The following is a 21,092-nucleotide window of genomic DNA, read 5'->3' as shown; positions in this document are numbered from 1 at the left end:
CCATTGTATATCTATTTATAAATCATTATCATTATCAATATCATTATTATAATAATTTTCATTATTATTATTATTATTATAGCTATAGCGTAATCATGGGCTTATTATAGCTGTTGCACATAAATACTTCTGCAATATGTAGACATGCACTGCATAGCTGATACCCTTAAAGATATTGAGGTAATGTTTTCTTAACAGTAAAATATGACACATTTAATATGAGGATTTAATTAGCACAATGGGAGGTGAATAGTTAAATAATGAAGTATGATAAATCAAGCAGGATGGGAACCATGAGGCCAGTCGGGCGGCAAACACAACAGGTGCTGTGGGTGACGACACAACAACAGCTGATTTACTCCACGTGTGGACGCTCCTGACTACTACACCATGTTTTGGGGTGAGCTAAGTTCATAGACTATGGAAAAAGTTTAGTTCCTGCTTAATTCATTGCATTTTCCTATACGATCAAGTTTTGTAGAAGCAAGAGAGCGCCAGGCGGCCATTTCTATTGGTATTTATATGGGTACCTGGCGGTCAGTGTAGGGCCAAATGTTTAGTACATTCCCCTGACAACTAGGTACACCAGATCTCGTTGTCTTTCACGAGGAGGTAAAAATAATGTAGAGAACCTTTGTAGAGAACTCCAAATTAAATCGGTCCAAAGCTAACAGTAGGTCTAGGACTGGAGATTAGTCTACAAAGCCCGTGGCACGCGAACAAAGTTTACTGGCACGCGGCAAAAATGAACAAATATTCGGCGCATTAGTGACTTGCTAGAGAATAGAAACTAAAAAATTGAATATTAAAGTTGTAAACTAAAGACTAACTAAAGATATTGGTTCATGTAAAGCCCTTTTCATAATTGTGATAAGAGCTACATCAGGCTAGGCTAGCCATTATTGCTCTATTTTGTAGGATAGATGAAATGCGAACTTAGTAATCCTATGGTGGTTGAAATCCATTATTGGCTGTTTATCACTAACAAATTAAGGTGGTTGAATTTTGAGGCATTTCCAGCCATATTGGTATTACCTTAAATACCAATGGGTTGCTGGGGAGGGTTGATTGGGTGCCAGTCCTTAACTGTGCGCTTTTGTTCACCTAGAAGTGAAAGGATATTGGGTTGTTATACGTTTTGGTGGGTCATATTCCAGGGAAAATTAGAATCTAGGACCTTCCCAAAATGTTATGCATGCTAGTGGCTTTCATGTAATGTAACCCTATGCATGCTAGTGGCTTTACTGTAACTTATGCATGCTAGTGGCTTTAATTTAATGTAACCTATGCATGCTAGTGGCTTTACTGTAACCTATGCTTGCTAGTGGCTTTCGTGCCCAAGTGCAGTTAAAAGCTCTGCATGTCAAGGTAGAGTCCTTGCACCACTGCTTTTCCTTATTCTCATATCAAATATAGACAAAAATACAAGTCACAGCTTCGTGGCATCCTTTGTAGATGATACAAAAATCAGCATGAAAATTACCTCTGCAGAAGACATTGAAAAACAAGCAGATATCAACAAAGTTTTTGATTGGGCAACAGAAAATAACATGTTTAACAGTGATAAATTCCAGGTACTCGGGTACGTCAAAAATGAGGATCTGAAACATATTTCAGGGTACAAAACACAATCAAATCTGCCCATAGTAGGAAAACAGCATGTCAAGGATTTGGGAATACAGGTAATGATGTCCGACGACCTAACGTTTAGGGAGCATAACCAAGCAAGTATTGCAGCAGTCAGAAAAGTGATAGGATAGATTACAAGAACTTTCAAATCCAGAGATCCCATCACAATGGTTGTACTCTTAAAGTCACTTGTGTTGTTCCGTCTTGAGTACTGCTCAGTACTCACTCCCCTCTTCAGAGCAGGAGAGATTGCTGAAGTAGAGGGAAAACTATTAACATATACAGCACACATAGACGCAATAAAGCACCTAAATTATTGGGATCGTCTCAAAGCTCTTTAAATGTACTCACTAGAAAGGAGACGAGAGAGATATCAAATAATATACACATGGAAAATACTGGAAGGCCAGGTCCCAAATTTACACAGTAAAATAACAACATACTGGAGTGAACGATACGGAAGAAAACACATAATATTACCAGTGAAGAGCAGGGGTGCCATAGGCACAATCAGAGAACACTGTATAAACATCAGAGGTCTGCGGTTGTTCAACGTCCTCCCAGCTATAAGAAATATTGCCGGAACAACCGTGGACATCGAGAGAAAACTGGACTGTTTTCTAAGAGAAGTTCCGGATCAGCCGGGCTGTGGTGGGTATGTGGGGCCTACGGGCCGCTCCAAGCAACAGCCTGGTGGACCAAACTCTCACAAGTCGAGCCTGGCCTCGGGCCGGGCTTGGGGAGTAGAACAACTCCCAGAACCCCATCAAGCAGGTATCAAGCAGGGGTGGTTCTAGATAGAAAACTGTCACCTGCGGACCTGGACCTGGAAGCTGGAATATGCAGCGGTTGCATGGTGCCCATATCTTGAGAAGCACATCAACAAACTGGAAAAGGTGCAACGACATGCACCTAAGTTGCTCCCAGAACTGAAGGACAAGAGCTACGAGGAGAGGTTAGAGGCATTAAATATGCAAAAACTAGAAGATAGAAGAAAAAGAGGCGATATGATCACTACGTTCAAAGTAGTAACAGGAATCGATAAAATTGATAGGGAAGAATTCCTGTGACCCGGAACTTCAAGAACAAGAGGTCATAGATTTAAACTAATGGAACAAAGCTGCCGGAGAAATGTACGAAAATTCACTTTTGTAAACAGAGTGGTAGACGGTTGCTACAAGTTAAGTGAGAAGGTTGTGGAGGCCAAAACAATCGGTAATTTCAAAGCATTATATGACAGAATGCTGGGAAGACGGGACACCACGGGCGTAGCTCTCATCCTGTAACTACACTTAGGTAATTACACTTGGGTAATTACCACTGGCTGCCACTCCCTCCCTCACCTCACCTAACTTGCCAACATTCTCTTCCCACTATATTGTTTTTTTGCTTTTATTCACTATATACAGACGTTATATATAAGTATCTGCATGTTTTGTTCACCATAGCGGAACAAGTTCCAAGTAGCACGGGCTATGGTGAGCCCGTAGTGGACTTACCTGGCACAAGAGCGGTGCTGTGTGTGGTAGTAGGGATGGCAGTCCAGCATCCTCTTTTGTTTTTTGGAAAAAGGACGCTGGACTGTCGGGTTTCCAGTTAAATTAGCGAAGAGGCCGCTGTCCAGGCCGCTGGACTATGATAATTTCATAGAAGTTTGTTGAGTTCTTATGGGGAAAATTCAAAATTTTTCAGAGTTCACTTTTATGAAAATATTTCAGAGTTCATTTTATCATAGAAGTTTATTTAGGAATTTATGTCCGAAATTTAGAAAAACAACCATTTTTATAGAATATGTTCATAGAAGTTTTGACAAACAAGACAGACAGACATCTTGAAAACAGACATCTTGGCCGTGACTTTAAGTTTTATATCCATTTATGGCTGTTTCACCTGTAAAAGACCGAAATTGAACAGAGACCAGTTTAAACACCAAAAATTATTCAGAGACCATTTGAAGACCGATTTTCTTCAGCGTCCATGGATGACCAAAATATAACAGACCATTTGAGGACCAAAATAAGACATTACTTTAGACCCAATTTTCTTCAGAGTCCATTTATGACAGATTATATTACTCAAATTAGTCAGAGACCAGTAAAAATTTTCTGAGTCCAGTAAAGACAGAAAATTAATCAGAGACCATTTTCAGACTAATTTTCATCGAGTCCAGTTTATGCCCAAAAATCGCTATAGTCAAGTAAAGACCGAAAATTCATCAGAGTTCAATAAAAGACCAAACTTAGTCAGAGTTCCATAAAGACCGACAATTTGTCAGAGACCATTTTAAATTTTACTTACACCTACGTTCTTAGAGTTCTTATGGAGAAAATTCAAATATTGTCAGACTTTGTTTGAAGACTTAAAATGAATAGAGTCCAGTTTAAGCCCAAAAATATTCAGAGACCATTTTCAGACCAATTTTCATCAGAGTCCAGTTATGCAACTCGTCACATAATGTGTTGCACAGTTTAACCACCGTGCTGTGCGGAGTTTATTGTGAAATTCTCCCGGTGCGCATGAAATAAAGTGTTCCCCAAAAATACTTTTTTCTTCGTAAAATGATAAATTCTCTTCCCTGAACATGTCTATGTAAAAATAAATACGAAATTCCACTTACTTTGGCTGCGGGGACATGGACAAGGTGCGCTGTGACGTCATCAGGGCCTGGCCACCTGTGTGTGAATCGCCTAGACATGGTCGCGCGGGGCCATTCAAGCACCGGGTGTTGCCACAAATATATTTTTAATTATTTATTTTATGTATTTCCAATGCAGTTTTATTTGTTTTTTTTATCGTATATGATGCATATTTGTGTCCTTTACAATATGTATACAGTAGAACGTTCATAATGTTCCATAGAACTGTGATACATGCGTCAGTAATGTGTCCACAATAAATGTTTATTGTCGCAATATTACCTGTTAAAAATTCGCTAAAATTACAATATGTTCAGTTTCACACACTATTTACACAGTAACACACTGTATTATACAGTACTTCGGAAGTGAGCAATAATCAATGAAGTAGTCCATGGTACACAGCGCGACTTCGCTCTCAGTGCACCAGGTACAGATAAATTTTCGCTTCCTGTTTCTTCATTGTGTGCGCTTGCAAATAACGCACTCAAGTACACCCTTGGCTTTAGTACTTGTAGATTGTATGTAGCCAAGCTTGTAAAGCATAAGGTAGTATTGAAAAGATTATAGGAAAAGATCAATTTGTAAGGTTGTCTTGAAAAGATCGCTTTTGTATGGTCCCACACAGGAAGAGCTTGCCTCAAAGAGTGTCCGTCGGTCAGGAAGAGATTCAGGTATGCTTGAAAATATCTATGGAAAACACCACCATGGAAGCCGCTAACACTGTTCATCTATGCTACTTGTATCAGATGCATCATCACTGAATGCAGAAAACAATTCATCTATGTATCATCTAAATAAATTGGAAATAGCATAGGATTGCAAGGGTGAAGCTCAGAGCTACAACTGGATACGCTCGCTGTATCGTCCTCATAGGTGCTGTATCACTTGCATCCGACCTTTGTGTTAGGTCCTTATTGAGCCTAGCTTCACCAATATTATGACCCTTATGTTCTTCAAACAAAAAGGTTTGAATTTCACCGATAGAGTGTTATCTTTCAACACCGCGTTGGACAGGTGTTTGGGAGCCACCGATAAAGTGTTATCTTTCAACACCGCGTTGGACAGGTGTTTGGGAGCCAGATGCGCATGTGCCACCCATGGTTGCTCATTCAGTAATAACCCAGCCAGCTGCCCTAGGGCATTCTGGGAATTTTTTCCAAGATAGCTGCCTTTTACTGGAGGTCCTAAGAGTCCATTCGTACACAACCAACCTCGTACACATTTAGAATTGGTACCGAAAAATTAGAGTTTTCTCGGTTGGCGCAGTTTCCCGCCGACCGAGAATACTAGGTTGGCGCAGTTAAGTGGTTAAGGGTTAATACCATTGACTATAGTCAGATCATGTTTAGTTTTATTGTAAATATATTTCATAAGGAGATCCTTGGTGAGAGGTTTTAATAGAAATTAACTTAAACAGCGCATAATTGTAATTTTATGAGTGAAAATTTGTTTTTTAAGGTTTTATTTTGTATAAAATTTTCTACTTTTCAGGTTTGACACTCGAGCCAGGTAAACGCTACACGAAAACTGTGGACAACCCTTTCCACATATCAGCTGCAGTCCTAGATACTTCAGCCTGCGATGATGATGTTGTCAGGGTAACGTTTATATTGAAATTTATTTTTAAATATTCTGAATTCCATGTTGAATATTATATAGACTGACAAGATTGTTGTGACGGAGACCTGGATAGGTCTCTGATCTAGATATTACATTTGAGTGCATTACCCATTTATATACTGTATAGACAGTGCTGTAGAAGCACCTTATAATTTATAAGTGGAAATGCTTATGTCAGGTGCCTAGTTTACCAATTTTTTTTTTATAATTGGTTAATTGAAATAAAAAATGCTCTAATTTTCTCACATTTTTCAATGATATCATGACCTAACAGGAAATTGACTCCTTCACATCAAGTTTGCAGATGATGCAAAACTAATGAGAGAAATTGGAGTTGAGTGTGACTAAGACCAGTACCTTGCAAGGTTGGGGGGGGGGGGGGGGGGTGGAACTGGATGCTGGAAAAATATACAATGAAATTTTAAGGGTGTGTAGCCAAAAATCGCACACAACAGCAACACTTCTATTACCCAGTAATGTCTAATATTGAACATTTTAAATATTACCAAAGCAAATTTCTTTTTGCAGTGCAAAGAAGCAGATTAACCCCTTAACTGCGCTGCCTCCAAATATGACCCCCCCCCCTCCCCCAGTGCGCAGGAAATAAAATCTCTGGAAAAAAATTCTTTTCTGTTTTGAAAGTGTCAGAAACCCTTCCCCGAGTAAGGGTATAGTAACAAGGTCGAAATTGTACGTACTTTTGCTGCTATGGGGTCTGTAAGTTCGTGTGTGACGTTATCATTCCCTGGTTGCCCGTGGCGTACTCCCCTCGGGCCGGTAGGGAGCTCGGGGCAGGATGCGCGAGTTGCCGCAAATATATTTTTGTTCATTTTCTGCGCACAGTTCCAAATACATTTTATATGCTTTTACGTGCCAATCCTTATGTATTATGAACATGTACACTATATTATGGCAGAACAACATCCGTACTGTCCGAAGACACTGTTACGTGCATGACATGTGTACACATATCCGTCACATATTTCCATTGTATCATGCTAATTTATGTATATATAGTCTATTTACACACTATACACTATCACACACTATATACATTTACCATGAACACACTCAGAACTCTGCGAGTGTCAGCTGCCACACCCTCACTCCAACATTAGGGAGCCGGTCGGCCGAGCGGACAGCACGCTGGACTTGTGATCCTGTGGTCCTGGGTTCGATCCCAGGCGCCGGCGAGAAACATTGGGCAGAGTTTCTTTCACCCTATGCCCCTGTTACCTAGCAGTAAAATAGGTACCTGGTTGTTAGTCAGCTGTCACGGGCTGCTTCCTGGGGGTGGAGGCCTGGTCGAGGACCGGGCGCGGGGACACTAAAAAGCCCCGAAATCATCTCAAGATAACCTCAAGATAACAACATCTTACTCGCCAACATTGCTCCTCCCACCATACGGTTATTATTTGTATTGCACTATTTATACATGTTATGTATACCTATCTACATGTTTTATTCACCAGAACTATCCAAGTAAGCCGGTATTGTGTCCAAACTTTACAGTGGCCACCATACACTGCATGAGAAATCACACAGCAGCCAGCAGACAACGCTACGGTTACGTCACCTCCCTCATCAAAATAGCTCCTCCCAACATACTCCTGTTGCTGTTACTACACTGTATACACACACATGGTATATACCTATGTACAAATGTGTTCACCATAGCGAACCACTAAGCTAGTATGATGAGCAAAACAAGAGTGGCTGCCACACACAATGAGGCTACCTCGATTCTCTCCCTTGCTCCCTCACCACAATTCCTCCTCCCACAATACTATGCACAGTGCTTATTATCGCCACAATCCTGCTATTATCACAATACTGGTCACTAAATCCTGTAAATACATAATTGACCACACGTTTATTTTGTAAAGGAACCTAAGAAGTTGTTTGAAGATTCCTAGATGGACAAAATAATGCTGTGTTGCTGTGGCTCGTGCTGTGAACATCGTGAACAGCATTGAATCACTAATATTTGAACATTGTACACAGTCATTATCACACTCGGGCTCTTTTGTAATACTATCATGGCTAAATAATACAAGTTATATATATATTTTGACATAATTAGGCGATGCTGTGGTCACAAGCTGAACAGCAGTGCTGTGAGCTCATGCTGCGTGTGCCGGCCTTGGTTGCTCACTTGGTACTGACTGCTCTCACACCCGGGAATGTGGACTACAATTTTTTTTAAAGATGGCGTCTGTTTACAAGAGCCCTTAGGAAGCTGATGTGAACCCCATGTAGCCGCGGGAGTTTTGAATGGAACATGAAAAAGCCAAATACCAGGAGGCGCATAGCGCACCCCAGGCGTGGGCCTGCAGGCGTGTTGTGCAGTTAAAGGGTTGAAGCTTGTCCTCGTGACAACCAACAATTTTGGGTGGAAAAACAAAACTGACTGGTCATTTCCCAGATCTTCTCAAAATAATTTGACGATCCAATGATTCTAAACATACTCTCTGATCCAGTTGATCTAAACACAAGTATCAAGGACTTCAAATTTGGAGGCAATGTTTTTTATGCTAAAGCATGCCTATGAACAAAACAATGGGTAACTACTAATAAAGACAAATCAGAAGCAAAATCAGAAATATTCAGGCACAGGCAGAAGTGGAGAGGAGAAGTATAATGTATGAGAGAAGTCAAACCATGCAATGCTACATGTATGCGAGTCAAAACACCCATTTCACTTATGGTAAAAGGAGAAATGCTTGGAGTGACTGTGTACATGCAGCTCAGGCTTGGGTACAAATATTACTGGGAATATGGGATAGGTGTTCATGATAATGACACGAAGTGTAAACTATGTGGTATGTTAAGGTCTCACACCCTAGCTCATTATGTTCTTGATTGTCCGTTGATTAATGTATATGGAAACACTGAGATAAGGACTGTTCCTGAACAAATAGCCTGGATGTGTCACAACGGAAAGGTTGATGATATTCTTGAGAGATATAAGAATTTTGCACCAAGACTAATTTTTTGTTGAATTATCTGCATTCTCTTGCAAATTGTCTATACAGTATACCTAGGTCATAAAAGTATTTATGTGTATGTCTGATACCATACTAGTGGTGTAAAGGAGGAAATGTATGTTTATCTCTCGGAATGTTTGGTAATATGTTTGTTTGTGATGTGTGTCTATGTATGTATTAACACGATGTACTGAACGGGGTGAGAATAGCCTGAGCTACCTCATCCCTTTGTGTGTATTTTACCTCAATAAACTTGTTCCAATTTCAATGGGTAACTTGAAAGTCTGGAATGGCTTTCATCAATGCAGAAAAGTCAGATTAATTTCAAAGCATTGCAGGTGCCCCATCAGTGCACACACAAACAATAACTTTGATATTAAATAACTCTTAACACTTTATTGCACAGTGCGCGCGAGACCCACACTACCCCGGGTGGGCCTCAGCATTTCACGGGAGCGCACGGTAATTCTGAAAAGTGTACAGTATATTCTTTTCAACTTTGTCACCTCAATTCTTGTCCAAGGTTTTTCAATTTGGTATCATTGTGTTCGCAATAGAATTCTCTACAGGACTGAAGGCATATAAAGTCCAAAAGCCCGGCGTACCATCCACAACAAACAGAAAGTGAGTGCGTGTTACCCGGGAGTATTACATTGTATACACGTTATATATAATAAACATTTTTATGAACCATAATGATCCAATTATGAACCATAATATCATTATGGTTCATAATTTGTATGAACCATAATGGAATGGTAACTTGTGCCATTCTTTACTGGTATTATCGTACTTAATGTGGCTCCAATTGTGGAGCCATATTAAGTATGGTAACTCTACATTACCTCTCTTAACATGGCTCCAATTGTGTTTTTAATGATTTTTTTTTTTTTTTTTTTTGGTAAAGATTGTAACAAGTTCTATGTTGGCCAAACAGGTAAACGAACATTTTGTCCAGAGAATAAAAGAAAGCAAATTTCCCGGTAGTCTCAGTACAGAGTTCAGAGTTGGTACAGTCCTGGTAGTACAGTCAGCTTCATTCTGAACTCGCAATCAAGAATTTTGGGTTCAACCCCTGTGCGGGACAGAAATGGTTGGCCACATTTCCTATCACCTAATGCTTCTGTCCTCATAGCAGTAAATAGGTACCCAGGAGTTAGTCGGCTTCTTGTAGGGCTGCAGCCTGGGAAGGGTCAGTAATTCGACCCTGGGGGGGTACCTTGATATAGACGTAACATGTACTGTATGTATAAACTAGCCGCCTGTCCCCTGCCACAATGAACTGTTATGCAAGTATTGTGCTTGCATTGTAAATTCATATAATTAATGTCTTTACAGGTTATAGTGGAAGTTGATGACAGTGAAACTGAGACTATCATTGCCAACCTAAGCCTGAAACATGGCATCCTCCAGTCCCAGCTTGATCTTCAGTTTGAGTCTGGAAGCCATGTTGCATTTTATACCCAGGGAGGTGCATCCTCTGTTCATTTGTCAGGATACAACGTATTTGATGTTGAAGAAGCTGTTGAAGAGGAAGAAGAGGAAAGCTCTGATGAAGGTATAGTTTCAATCTGCCATAAATTTTTATTAAACATTTTGTGTGCATTTTCAAATTGTTGATTAACCCCTGAGCTGCACACTCAAGTTTCCATGACAACTTCTCGGTTCACAAGATTTTTTTAACAGGTTAAATGTGTTCCTGATTATGGAAAAATTTAAATAAATTTTTGGGACTTTGACTGTGGTGGAGCAAGTGATTCACAAGTGTTCATGGAGCATTCACCCTGTGGAGGTGGCCCTGGGCTAGGTGGGGACAGGAGTTGCTGTGAATATATTTTTACATATCTATGTCAATGTCACTGATTTGTTTTTCTCAGGATTTTTGCAGTAATATTATCCAATGCTGTGTCATTTGAGAAATTTATATAATAAAATGTGTGGAACACTTTGTATGCTCAATTATTGTACTCATATAATTGTGCTTACAGGGGGTTGAGCTTTGGCTCTTTGGTCCTGCCTCTTAACCATCAGTGAACTAGTGTATAGATTTCTGAGCCTACTGGGCTTTATCATTTCCACATTTGAAACTGTGTATAGAATCCGGAATCCATCACATCACTGCCTAGTGCATTCCATTTGTTAACTACCCTGACACTGAGAAAGTTTTCTAACATCTGTGGCTTATTTGGGTACTAAGTTTCCACCTGTGTTCCTGCTTGAGACACTTGTATGACTCTTCCCACACAACCTTTTAAGCCTTTCTAAGGTGACGTTATGGGGATCTTTCTGCTCAAAAACCATACTGTTGTTATATAATTTCTCTATGTACAGTATTTTATCAATTTGGTTTTAGCTATTTTTTCTAGTTTTTTTTACTACCACACTGATTAATGATAATAGTATAATTTAGAGGGATCTTTTTCTGCTACCATTTGTGTGTGTTATTGAATATGACAGAATGATTGATTTCACCCTTTATATCATGTGTGATGTATGGACAATCGTCCATTCCCCAACATCATTTTAGCTATTCTGGTTTCAAGAGGGAAGAAGAGAGGGAGGTGTAGGAGTGGGATGAATGGTTAAAAGAAATATATGGATCAGTGAGGTAGGTGGCTATGTGTAGGAAAAAGAGTTGGGAGTGGCGGTTAGGTGGGTTTGCAGGGTTTAGTAATGAAAGCAGTTAGTTTCCTAGTTTGTTGTTCATGTGTGGGTTGGTTGGATGATAGAGCCAACCATGTGATCTCGCAGGGCAACCAGCATGAAAATTAAGCCTCTTGGACTATGCAGATAGTAAAAGGTCTTTGGAATCACAACTTGCCCAGAAAGTTTTATCCAAACAAGTTCATATTGGGTAACTTGTTATTGAGGAAAACCAGCATCAGAAGATAGTGTTGTTTACCATATTTACTATGTTAACATACAGAAAACTTCCAGATTGATAATGTCTAAACTTCTGAACTGTTTCTGATTTGGCTACTCTGACTTGTGGTTTTCTAATGTAGGCTACTGCATTCAGAAATTTCTGACATTACAGGTGTTGTTAGTTGCATTTGCTAGTGATGCATCAGGAATGGTTGATTACCTAAAAAAAAAAAGTGGAATTTTGCAACCTCCATACATAGCAGGTTAGTTATATTCTGTAATATCTCATAATGTAACAGTGTCAGTGTATTTCACCTTTTTTGGGATGTGCCTATATTCACCTCATGTTTGATTATTTGTTAACATATTTTTTTACATTTTTCAGAAACCCCTGTTCTCATAGCTAAGGAGACAGCCAAGAGGAAGACAGATGATACAGGTGCATCAACATCAAAGAAAGCTAAACTGACTGAGTGGGACACCCCAAAAAATAGCATGAAGAAAATGCATAGTAAGTTCAATGAATTATACATTACAGAGAAAAATAAGGTTTGATGTTTTAATGGTTGTTCACTTTATGGTTTATTGCAATCAGAGATGGGAAGCCTGTCCGTGTTATTGCAGTCCTCTAAGGTCAACTACTGTACCCAGGATAAAACCCACAACAGTTACCTAACTGCAGTGTACCTATTTGCTGCCTGATGAACTGAGGCAGCAGTTGAAATGTTGCTGGGGTTTGAACCCAGGACCTTTCAACTGTGACTGTTGCATTTGACATTGCTCTTTGTGGGGATAAAGTGGCTGTGTACAAGACACTTGTTAAAGTTACTGATGATCTTACTGAAATAAAACAAATATATTAGAATTATTGTATTGCAAAAGTTATGATATGAATTAAAAGAAGAGATGTTCTATGAATGACACTTGAGATATTAATGCAAAATGACAGTGTCCAGAGTTTCCTTGTGTGCGAAGCTTTTTTGGACACCTTAGCACTGGTAAATTTTTTGCAACTGTTATAGCTCCCTTGTGGAGTGGTATGGTCTCTGCTGTTTTAAGTATGTTGGGGAGAACACGAGTATTTAAACTCCATATCCAAATAATGTTAACCCTTTAACTGTGCGGCCTATAAATATGACATCCCCCCAGTGCGCAAGAAATCGGGAAACAACCTCGGGAAAAAATTCTTTTTTCTTCTGAAAGTGTCAAAAACCCCTCCCTGTATATGGGTATAGCAACGGAAGTTCGAAATTGTACTTACTTTGGCTGCTATGGAGACCGAAAGGTGGGGCGAGACGTCATCATTCCCCGTGCGCCAGAGCAGTATGCTCCCGGGGCCGGTGGGGCGGCCAGGGCGGGGCGCGCAAGTTGCTGCGAATATATTTTTGTTCATTTTTTGCGCACAGTTCCAAATACATTTTATTTGTTTTTACGTGCTAATCCTATGTATAATGAACACGTACACTATATTATGGCAGTAAAACATCCGTACTGTCCGAAAACACTGTTTTGTGCATGACACTTGTGTACACATATGTTGCACATATTTACCATATATCATGCTAATTTATGTATATATACAATCTATTTACAGACTATACACTGTCACACACTATATACACTCGCCATCAACACATTCAGAACACCGCGAGTGTGAGAAACCACACCCAGCCAGCCCTCCCTCACTCCAACATCTTACTCGCCAACATTGCTGCTCCCACCATACTGTTGTTGTATTTATTACATGATTTACACATGTTATATATACCTATCTACATGTTTTATTTACCAGAACTATGCAAGTAAGCCGGTATTGTGTCCAAACAGTACAGTGGCCACCATACACTGCATGACAAATCACACAGCAGACAGCAGACGACGCTACGATTACGACGTCACCTCCCTCACCAAAATAGCTCCTCACAACATACTCCTGGTGCTGTTATTACACTATTCACACACTGTATATACCCGTGTACATGTGTGTTCCCCATAGTGAACCACTAAGCTAGTACGGTGAACAAAACAAGAGTTACTGCCACAGTGAGGCTACCTCAATTCTCTCCCTTCTGCCCTTCCTCACCAAAATTCCTCCTTCCTACGTACAACGCTCATTATAACCACAATCCTGGTCACTAATACCTCTAAATGAATAATTGACCACAAGTTTATTTTGAAAAGGAACCTAAAAAGTCGTTTGAAGATTCCTAGATTGACGAAATAATGCTGTGGTGCTGTGGCTAGCGCTGTGAACATCGTGAACAGCATTGAATCACTGATATTGAACATTGTACCCAGTCATTATCACACTCGAGCTCTTCTATAATACTATTATGGCTAAATAAAACAGATTATATATATATTTTGACTATTAGGCAATGCTGTGGTCACACGCTGAACAGCAGTGCTGTGCGCTTATGCTGCAAGCGCCAGCCTTGGTTGCTCACTCACTACCGAGGCTCTGACACCCGGCAATGTGGACCATGATTTTTTTTTAAGATGGCGTCTGTTTACAAGAGCCCTTAGGAAGCTGATGTGAACCCCATGTAGCCGCGGGAGTTTTGAATGGAACGTGAAAAATAAAAACACCCGGAGGCGCGTTGCGCACCCGAAGCCTGGCCCTGCAGGCGCGTTGCGCAGTTAAAGGGTTAAGGGCCCGTGATAGTGGTGTTTTGCAGTTCTTGATTAATGTGGAATTCAAAAGAAATAATATCTGGTGAACTGTGTCGGTACAAAAATAAATAAGAGGGTGTCTGGTGTTTGGGGTAGAAAGCCTCATGTGAGTGAGAGAATTTAGTTTTCCTCTGTTTTACAATGCTTTTCAAAGTTAATAAAATATTGTAGTTATTCACTGAACTTCCAAAATTTTGGATCATATTGTTATAGACCCAATATGCTCATATGAAATATGAATTTCTCAAAAGTTTGCACTTTTGGAGCTGTTTATTATACAAATTTTACAAATGACATGTCATACAATACATATCTTATGGATATATAGATAAATAAATAATATATATATAATGATTTTGTGTAATGATAGATAGTAATTAGCATGAAAAAACTATTGTTGCTTTTTAATAACAAAATGTAACTACTGCACTTTTATGTCCTCTGTTAAACTAATGCAGTCACTCCTGAACTAGCCTATAAAGTCCTCGGTTGCAATGGTTAATGCCTTTTTCTTGGTGATAGACTGTAACAGTTCAACACAGTCAGCCAACCCTTATTTTGTGCTGAGAACTTATGCCTAACCTTAATGCCTTTCATTATCTTCAGAAAAAATAGATGATGTTCAGTTGGATGAACTAAATGATGAAGACAGTGGGGAGGAGGAGGAAGACAGTGAGGAGGAGGAAGACACTGATGAGGATGAAGACACTGATGAGGATGAAGACAGTGACGACGACGAAGCTGAGGAAGTAGTAGTTAAAAGTAAGTTGTTCTGAATTTCACTTCTCTGTTTGTAGACCAATCCTTTTTTTTAATATACTCGAGATAATTGAGATCCCCTCCTTCATCCTTGCATTTCTTCTTACATTTCAGGTGCAGTCACTTCAGCGAAGACAGAAAATCTTTCAAAGCAGACAAACATTTTCAAGGAATCAAAAGCTGCAGAGCCTAATTCTGTTTTATCCAAAACTCCAAAATCAGAACAGAACATCAAAAAGGAAAAAACTCCAAAGCAGGAATTAAAGACTCCAAACAAACAAAAAGGAAAGCCTGCAACTCCTGAGAAGACTCCAGTGACTTCAGACAAAGCTGTACCCAAAAACAAAACGCCTAAGCAAGATGTGAATGCAATAAATGGGGTGAGACGCTTGAAAATTTTCTCAAATTATGATGAATGTTTATTTTTATAACTTATCAGGGAATCAACCAAAGCATCAGGGCCATCCCAAGGTCACTTCGGGCAACTGCCTATTACTTAAGATAGTAATTGCTCTGCATATGGGTATTTTTCACTGTTTTGCATATTATTTGCTGGAAAAGTATGAAAGTTTTGTTTATTTTCATTTTATAGTAACAATGACCATAATGTGCGCGTTTTATTTTTATTTGTTAATAAATGAAGAATGTTGATAAATATATTGCTGTTGTGTTCATAGAAATTTGTATATTCAGCACCATCATACAAATTCTATTTTCATTTTATTTTGGCTATCTGTACTCCAGCAAACTCATTTACAAACATTTATAGTAATATAAAACTGAGAAAACATTTAGAGTACCCTGTATATACATTTTATGCATCAGAGTTGCCTAGAACATTTACAGATGGAACATTAAATTGTTAGTAAGAATAGTGTGTTGGTGGAATTTAGTCCTGGTTTATAAAATTAATGAACACTGGGGGGATTTATTCTCTTATTATATATATTATTATTACAGTACAGTATTATTATTTATTAATATTATTTATTATTTAATATTACTACTTATTATTTATTACTATTATCGAGAAAATCCACAGGAGCCGTGATGAGGATTCGAATCTGTGCTGGGTGTTCCTGATTGTCACACGAAAATGTGATTTCTGTCTTATTATTATTATTATTATTATTATTATTATTATTATTATTATTATTATTGCTATTATTAGATGTAGTAAAGAATAGTCTTCCAAGAGGATATGGTATGAAGAATGCATGAACACTAAAGTTTGAGAATGTATTTCCTGTGGGGAGTCCGTTGGCTCCCTGGAGCAATCGAACTGATATTAGCTATATTAGTCTGGAGCTTCAGTCAATTGGAGTTCTGCGTAACTGGGACCACGAGCCAGAACCTGGCCCGCGCAGGGAGGAATGGCCTAAGAAGACCCCACTGTTTTTGGGAGTATTCCATGTCTGCCATTGGTCTCTGGTAGGCAGAACTTCAATTAACTGAAGCCCCAGAATAATATAGCTAATATCAGTTCGATAGCTTAAGGGAGCCTCCGGGGCTCTCCCAGAAAATGGCCTTTTTATTACATTCAATGCTGGTTCTTTGTGGGTGAAATGAAAGAAAACGTATTATGAAAATAGTTTGTTTTTTTGAGATATATAAAAGAGTTCTTAAATTCTTGGACAGCCACTAGTATGCATAGTGTTTCAGGCAAATGCTAAGTTTGTTGAGGAACAGTGACATGGGGGAAGTCCAATCATTTACTATGTTGGAAGAGCAATTAATCAGTGACTACTGTACTTTTCCATGGGAAAGTGTTGGATTGTCTGTTCTCATAAGTGAAATAAGTTTATAAAATTCGATTTTTCATATATGTTCTGTAAATTGGTGCTGAATAACCTGAGGTTCACAATGACTGGCCCGAGGCTCAGTTTAAAGCATAAAATAACTAGTATTATTTTTTCAGAAAACTCCGAAGTCAGAAAAAGCTGCCAAAAATGCAGGTAAATAATATTGTTGTATTTTTAGTACAGTATATAATTATTAGGTAATCATTAAAGGAACACACTATAGTTTGAGGTGTAACTGTTAAATTTTTTTTTTTTTTTTTTTTTGCATGGTGGTGCATGAAAGTACCTATTGGGTTTGGGCATGGTGCGCTGGGTCTTAAATTTCAAATGATTCGTTAGGGAGGCAGTTGTGGGTATGGAACATTTAATGATATTACACAGAAATCACTAACGTGATGCATCAAATGAACAAATCCACAAGGGCCGTGACGAGGATCTTCGTCATGGCCCTTGTGGATTTGTTCATTTAATGATATCTCACAAAGTTAAGTGCAGATCCACCAAAATGTTACACAAATTTCATGGTTCCTGGGAATAAGTCCAATAATCAAAGTTGTAAATTATTTGCTAAGAAGTTTTGTAAGTGATACCTTTTCAAGGAGTGGAGCCCTCGGTAATTCCTAGAAACTAAGTACTAGCAGAGCCATACATTTGGGAAATGCACCAAGCCTCTGGGCTGGGATCCACACTTTTTTTCAAAGGTTATTGAACACTGAAGGTCATTCCTCTTGCATCCATCATTGGGTCAGTAGGGTGGAGGGATTCAGACCCCCTCAATATCAATATCAAGAACAATATCAAGCAAATGGCCCCAACAGGAGAGTCCAAGGGTACCCGGCCCCTAGCTTCGAAGCAGTGGGACTCGCACAGCTTACTGACAACCTGGGAGCCTTGCAACGGACATTCAGACATGCCCACATCAGTGACAACTGGTGTGGAAGACTAGATGAACCAAGAACCTCTGGGCAGGTAGTTCAAATGAGCCTGTGCTTGTTTTTGAGATTCAATTATTTGTTTACATTGTTTGGGGAGTTTGGCAGTTTTGATGCTTCAGTCTGTGAATCCATCAGTGGTCTGTATTGGTTTGCTGACGTTCTGGATGTGTTTCCAGTTGGGTAGTGGAGAGTCACCTGGTATCTGCACTTCTGTTAGGGGAGGCCCATGTTCTGGCTCTGGTCCATGGTAGGCCAAACAGAACTCCAGGGCTGATGTGACTAGTAGTTCGGACCCACAAGGGGTTATCCCCCAGAAAATTAAAGATACACTTTCTGGTGGAGTCCCCAGTTGCTTCCTGAAGCTATCTCGCCAAGATTGCGTCATACATATGAGTTACATCAGATGCTGGAGTTCTGTTTGGCCTACAAGAAGCTGGAGCTCAGTGCCTGGGCCCTTCAGAAGTGGAGAGAGCAAGTGACAATTTGCCACCACACTTGTAAATAGGATAATATTGGCAACCTATTGAATGTGAGCAAACATAGAATGACAGGACAAATCTAAATATAGTTGTTCTAATATAATTTACATACCCAATAGCATCTCATATTGCTATTGTAAATTAGAATATTTACAGAATATTCAGAAATAGCTTAAAATCCTTATGTTGTGGAAGATTGAGAAGGGAACTGAAAGAGCTGTTAATACACAGCCATCCTTAAAAGCATCCTTTTCCTAACAGAAAAGGAACTCTAGGGTTCCTGCAAAAACAATGCTTGAGTAAGGTAAAGCAGGTATCCACAACCTGAAAAACAATGGAATCAGAAGATGTCAGTTCAGGCTTGACGTCCCCCCCCCCCCAGGCCATACCATAGGTCATCTCTTGTTACAATGCTTTTGATGTATTTTCTGTCCTTTGAATTGCAGGTATAGTGTAATGGTCATGACTTTTTCTTTTCTACATTGTTTAGAGCCTGTATCTGAACCAAATGCATTTTGTTGGTCGCAATGAGAATATTGTGAAGGTTAATAAAGGTACGTTTATTGTATTGTTCCAGATAAATTAAAAAACACTCCAGTGATCCCACAACTAATCAAAAAATCTCCAAAGGTAGTCAAGTCAGGTGGAGTGACATGTGAAGATATTGTCGTTGGCAATGGACCTGAAGCCAAGCGTGGAAACATGGTATGTATAAATTTTACAGTGGTTTTTAATCCTCGATGTGCAGCTTTTGAAATATGGCCATACCTGCCTATGTGCAAATATTTTATTGACTTTGCTAATAATATAATATGAGACACACGATAGTGTTCACTTTGGATATTTCTTTGATTGTTTATTACTTGTTTTGTGCCTGGATTGGGTTCTAAGAGTTCTTTTACTATCCGAGCCCAGCCCAGGGCCAGGCTTGACGCAAGAGAGCTTGGTTAAACAAGCTGTTGCTTGGAGTGGCCTGCAGGCCCACATATCCACTACAGCCTGACTGGTCTGGTACTTCTTGCAGAAAACTGAAAACTGGCACTTTAGGGGAGCCCCTTCGGCTCCCCTGAGCTATCCAGGCTTACCTGCTTGATACCTGCTTGATGGGGTTCTGGGAGTTCTACTCCCCAAGCCCGGCCCAAGGCCAGGCTTGACTTGAGAGTTTGGTTCACTAGGTTGTTGCTTTGAGCAATCCGCAGGCCCACTTATCCACCACAGCCCAGTTGGTCCGGCACTCCTTGAAGAAAATGATCTAGTTTTCTCTTGAAGGTGTCCACGGTTGTTCCGTGGACACCTTATTTAAGGTGTCTTAAGACATAAGACATTTCTTATGCTCACTGGGAGGATGTTGAACAACTGTGAACCTCTGATGTTTATTCATTGTTCTCTGATTGTGCCTATGGCACCCCAAGCTGATATGTATCTCTTTAGAATTTGGCATCAGTTGATGTGGGTGGAGTTCTAGGTCTACCGGGGACCACGAGTCAGAACCTGGACCCCTCAGAGAGGCACGAGGAGCGATGGCCTGTAGAAATGCACATGTGATTAGGCGCATTCTATATCTACCATCAACCGGGACAAGCACCCAGAAAGGCAAGCGCTCCAAAACAAACCTCCTATTCTTATAAAAAAACAACGAAAATAGATAAACGAGTGGACAGAACTCCCCAATTGAAAACGAGCAAACGAGCATGACGTCACACGAGCCGCGCTGCATGTCTGCGCAGCTCCCACCCTCCCAGAAGGGTGAGCCCTGACCCCCGCGCCAACGATCCACACCTCAGTTCTTCAGCTGATGTGATACGGTATGGTCGCATGGCTCCAGCTCCAGACTTTGTGTTGTGCTGCCCTTTGGTTCAGTACTGCTCTTACAGTGGCGTGTGAGCTGGAGCCATATTAACAGGTACTCGGACTGCATGTGCTTAGGGTCACCTTCCCTGAGTGCCCTGTAAGTACTGCCCTTGGGGCTTGGGGTTCTCATCCATAAGTCACCTTGAGGCTTGGGGTTCTCATCCATAAGTCACCTTGGGGCTTGGGGTTCTCATCCATAAGTCACCTTGGGGCTTGGGGTTCTCATCCATAAGTCACCTTGGGTCTACTTCTGTTGGTCTTTGCTGCTCGGCGATTGACCGCCCTGAGTGTTTTATGGGGGGTTTCCACTCTTGTCTACCTTGGGGTAAGTGGTAGTTTTGCACTGGTAGGGGCACAGGGTACTGCATAGCTAGTTTTCACCTATAACAACGGCCGGCTTTGTTCCTTCTGGGTGCGCTGTCCTCTTGCATGGTTTTTCTTTTTGTTATTGCCTGGTGGGCTTCCTTGGTATCCCTTCCCCCTGGTACATGAGGGTTTGAATTTCGGTTTGGTGGTACCCCCCTGCTTTGCCCTCGTGAGTGGACACGTCCCGGGGGTTCAGCATTAGCAGTTTGTTTGGTAGCATTGGGTGCCGGTTAGTAGTACCTTGCCTGGGCTTACCCTAAGCAGAGACAGTATAGGGGCCTTGGGAAACCCCCTTGGGGCATTCTGATCCAATGGATGCAACCCCTGGGTCCCCTCTCACTTTGTGCGAGTTTGAGGGTTGCTTTGTCCCCTTGTCTCAGGGCGACTCTCATTGTTTTTGCCTCCGTCATGCTGCCTGTTGAGTTGATGACACCTTCGACCCAGAGTCCTACGAGCATTGTTGCTTGTTTGCGACTCGATTCACCCA

General features: G+C 40.3%; 1 protein-coding gene across 1 annotated transcript; it reads left to right on the top strand.

Moving 5' to 3' along the window:
- The first annotated feature begins 255 nt into the window (after positions 1 to 255).
- On the top strand, positions 256 to 19,219 carry LOC138369301 (46 kDa FK506-binding nuclear protein-like). The gene is made up of 8 exons (XM_069332452.1): positions 256 to 400; positions 5,760 to 5,866; positions 10,214 to 10,433; positions 12,126 to 12,251; positions 15,020 to 15,175; positions 15,287 to 15,552; positions 17,091 to 17,127; positions 18,966 to 19,219. The coding sequence occupies exons 1-8, from the start codon at positions 391 to 393 to the stop codon at positions 19,202 to 19,204; spliced, it is 1,161 nt and encodes a 386-aa protein (XP_069188553.1). The 5' UTR covers positions 256 to 390; the 3' UTR covers positions 19,205 to 19,219.
- The last annotated feature ends 1,873 nt before the right edge of the window (positions 19,220 to 21,092 follow it).

This window comes from Procambarus clarkii, chromosome 27, assembly GCF_040958095.1.
Source record: "Procambarus clarkii isolate CNS0578487 chromosome 27, FALCON_Pclarkii_2.0, whole genome shotgun sequence".
In the NCBI taxonomy this organism is placed as follows: domain Eukaryota; kingdom Metazoa; phylum Arthropoda; class Malacostraca; order Decapoda; family Cambaridae; genus Procambarus; species Procambarus clarkii.
Note: the sequence above shows the minus strand (reverse complement) of the source record. Positions and strands in the feature narration are given on the sequence as shown.

What these genes read in the sequence shown, in the direction of transcription:
- LOC138369301 (XM_069332452.1), top strand. An exon ending in GCGATGATGATGTTGTCAGG is followed by an intron (nt 5,867 to 10,213) that starts GTAACGTTTATA and finishes ATGTCTTTACAG; the next exon opens with GTTATAGTGGAAGTTGATGA. An exon ending in AGAGGAAAGCTCTGATGAAG is followed by an intron (nt 10,434 to 12,125) that starts GTATAGTTTCAA and finishes TACATTTTTCAG; the next exon opens with AAACCCCTGTTCTCATAGCT.